The sequence below is a fragment of the Netta rufina genome, assembly GCF_964035555.1.
Source record: "Netta rufina genome assembly, chromosome: 18".
Lineage (NCBI taxonomy): Eukaryota > Metazoa > Chordata > Aves > Anseriformes > Anatidae > Netta > Netta rufina.
The window spans coordinates 4,717,881-4,720,808 of NC_140142.1; the positions used below are offsets into that span (position 1 = coordinate 4,717,881).

At 49.8% G+C, this 2,928-nt stretch overlaps 1 protein-coding gene across 1 annotated transcript; it reads left to right on the forward strand.

Annotated features, from left to right (window-relative positions):
• Positions 1-720: 720 nt before the first annotated feature.
• Positions 721-1,659, forward strand: LOC311216302 (olfactory receptor 14J1-like; the record flags this gene model as incomplete). Its single annotated transcript, XM_084297847.1, has 1 exon — positions 721-1,659. One exon carries the CDS (start codon positions 721-723, stop codon positions 1,657-1,659), a length of 939 nt encoding a protein of 312 aa, XP_084153973.1.
• Positions 1,660-2,928: the final 1,269 nt, after the last annotated feature.

Below are 2,928 nucleotides of genomic sequence, written 5' to 3' on the forward strand. Positions count from 1 at the left end.
TAGACCAGGTCTCCCTGGTCTGCCCAGAACACCCTGCTCGAGCAGGCCATGTCAGGCTCTCTGTCAGCTGCCTCATAGTTCTTGCAGCCATGGAAAAGAAGACAAGCTCCCAAGCTCCATCTGGCTTTCTGTGGCGCTCCTCCCTCAGCAGCCTTCTCCAGTGTCTTCTCCGTTTTTTCAGGGAAACAGTCTAACGGGATGGTCCTGCAACTCACATAAGGGTGACACAGGGCAGCTAAGAACAGGACTGGTGGGCAGAGCTGCTCTGCTTGATCTTCACCAAGGGATACTCCCACAGGGTATCAAGAGGAATGCACAGGAAATGTGAGGACTTTCAGCAACCCAATACCTGTCCTAGGCATTGCAGGGCCTACTGGGATAGAATAAAGCAAACAAAATCCCTACAGCTCAGCTCAGCACTCAGATGAGTTGTTTGCAACAACTGACAAGTAGAAGGCACTTGAGGTTCCCTCATGTTCCAGCTTCCCTCCTGCTGCACAGGAGGAAGGAACGCTAGGGAGCCCACAACTACCCATTCTTCCAGTGCCACTCTCAGCTAGCACCAGCTACAGCTCAAGCATGAGAGCTGCAGAAAATGTCTTCACATACTGAAGCTTGGTCTGGGGTGTACTCTAAGGCTTGCAATAGTTCTTCCTCAAATAAATCTTTTCTTTTTCTACAATTTTCTCTCAAATAGGCAGCCGTGTTCAATGTCAGAAAATGCCCAACATCAGCTCTGTGAGCGAGTTCCTGCTGCTGGCATTTGCAGACATGCGTGAGCTGCAACTCCTGCACTTCGCGCTCTTCCTGGGCATCTACCTGGCTGCCCTCCTGGGCAACGGCCTCATTATCACCACTGTAGCCTGTGACCACCGCCTCCACACCCCCATGTACTTCTTCCTGCTGAACCTCGCCCTCCTCGACGTGGGCTGCATCTCCACCACTCTACCCAAAGCCATGGCCAATGCCCTCTGGGACACCAGGGCCATCTCCTATCAAGGCTGTGCTGCTCAAGTTCTCTTTTTTGTCTTCTTCTTTGGTTCAGAGTATTCAATTCTAACTATCATGGCCTACGACCGCTACATTGCCATCTGCAAGCCCCTGCACTATGGGAGCCTCCTGAGCAGCAGAGCCTGTGCCCAGATGGCAGCAGCTGCCTGGGGCAGTGGCTTTCTCAATGCTGTCCTGCACACGGCCACTACATTTTCCCTGCCCCTCTGCCAAGGCAACTCTGTAGACCAATTCTTTTGTCAAATTCCACAAATCGTGAAGCTCTCCTGTTCAGATGCCTACCTCAAGGAAGTTGAGCTACTTTTGTTCAGTTTTTCTTTTGTAGTTGGTTGTTTTGTTTTCATTGTGTTGTCCTATGTGCAGATCTTCAGGGCAGTGCTGAGGATGTCCTCTGTAGAGGGCCGACACAAAGCCTTTTCCACGTGCCTCCCTCACCTGGCCGTGGTCTCTCTGTTTGTCAGTACAGACATGTTTGCCTACCTGAAGCCCCCCTCCCTCTCTTCCCCATCCCTGGACCTTTTGGTGGCAGTTCTGTACTCAGTGGTGCCTCCAGCAGTGAATCCCCTCATCTACAGCATGAGGAACCAGGATCTCAGGGATGCCTTGAGGAGACTGATGACTAGAGATGTTACAAAATCAAAAAAATAGCCCATTTTCTTCTGCATATGACCCAGAATGCATTGCACAGATACACACATAGAGACATGAACATGAGCGAGCACAAATGCCATCAGCCATTCCTACAAGTCTCATGAAGGCCAGTGGGGCAGACAGTGTCACGAGATTAATTAATATGCCTTGGGAAGTCACCTTTATCCAGCTCTGAGATGTGCTTGCTTGAAGCAAGGTCCCTGTGACCATTCCTCATGCCTTGGGGCACCTCAGAGAAGGGCAGAGCAAGGCAAAGCACTGCAGGGCTGAGGTGCCCCACAGCCTCTGGCAGTGGCTGCAGGAGCCAGAGAGACACTGCAGGCACTGCAGTGCACTGTGTGTGGTGTGCAAGGCAGAGACTCATGTCTCTCAACAGCCCCATGTGTATGAGGAGCGTGGGAGGCCAGCTCAGATGTGGACACCTCACAGAGCGCTGTCGTTGCCCTGTGTGACTCCAGAACCAACCCCCAGTGTCTCTGTGAGATTTCTGTAACCTCCCTCTCACAGGCTCATTACAGATACCCCTCTCTGCTATGTCACACTACCCTGCCTTTCTGGACCAGGCCATCAAGCGTTTGGATCAGAGAGATTTCTGGGGACTTGGAAAAAGCAGACAGCAAACTTGTCTTCAGGAAGGACAAGAAAAAGGACTGGGAGATTTGCAGTTGTCACCTCTGCCCATGGGAACGTGATGGGGAAAGTCCTGCCGCAGGTGAAGCAGTAGGGGAGGGGAGAGAAGGGAATGTGGTGAACCTGGATTTGGCAAGGCCTTTGCCATAGTATCCTGGAGTCTCCCTTTAGCCACATTGCTGATATTCACACTGAAGAAGGGGATGAAGTTGGGGGGGGGGGAGAAGTTGGCTGGACATTAGTGATACCAAGTCCTCCTGCCAGCCAGTTACCAGCAGCACCCTTCAGTCATGGGCACTTGGGCCAACACTCTTGACCCTCTTTTTTATCTCCCTTTATGATGTCATGGAGCACATTTCCCAGTCTTGATCTTTTCAACATGAGTTATTCTTTAATTCAGTGACTTCTTCCCTTGGAGTTCTGCTTGAAGAGTGGGAGGTGGAGGAAGAAGGAAAAAAAAAAAAAAAAAAAAAGTTGGGAAATATCTTTTGGTAAATGTTTGCATAAGACTATTCACAGAAAAAGCCTACTTTGGTAGGTAATCCTTGTCCACAGTGCTGTCAATAGTAAATAATAAATAAATAAATAAATAAAATAATAATAAAAAACCTATGAGACTAAATCAAAAGATTCGTA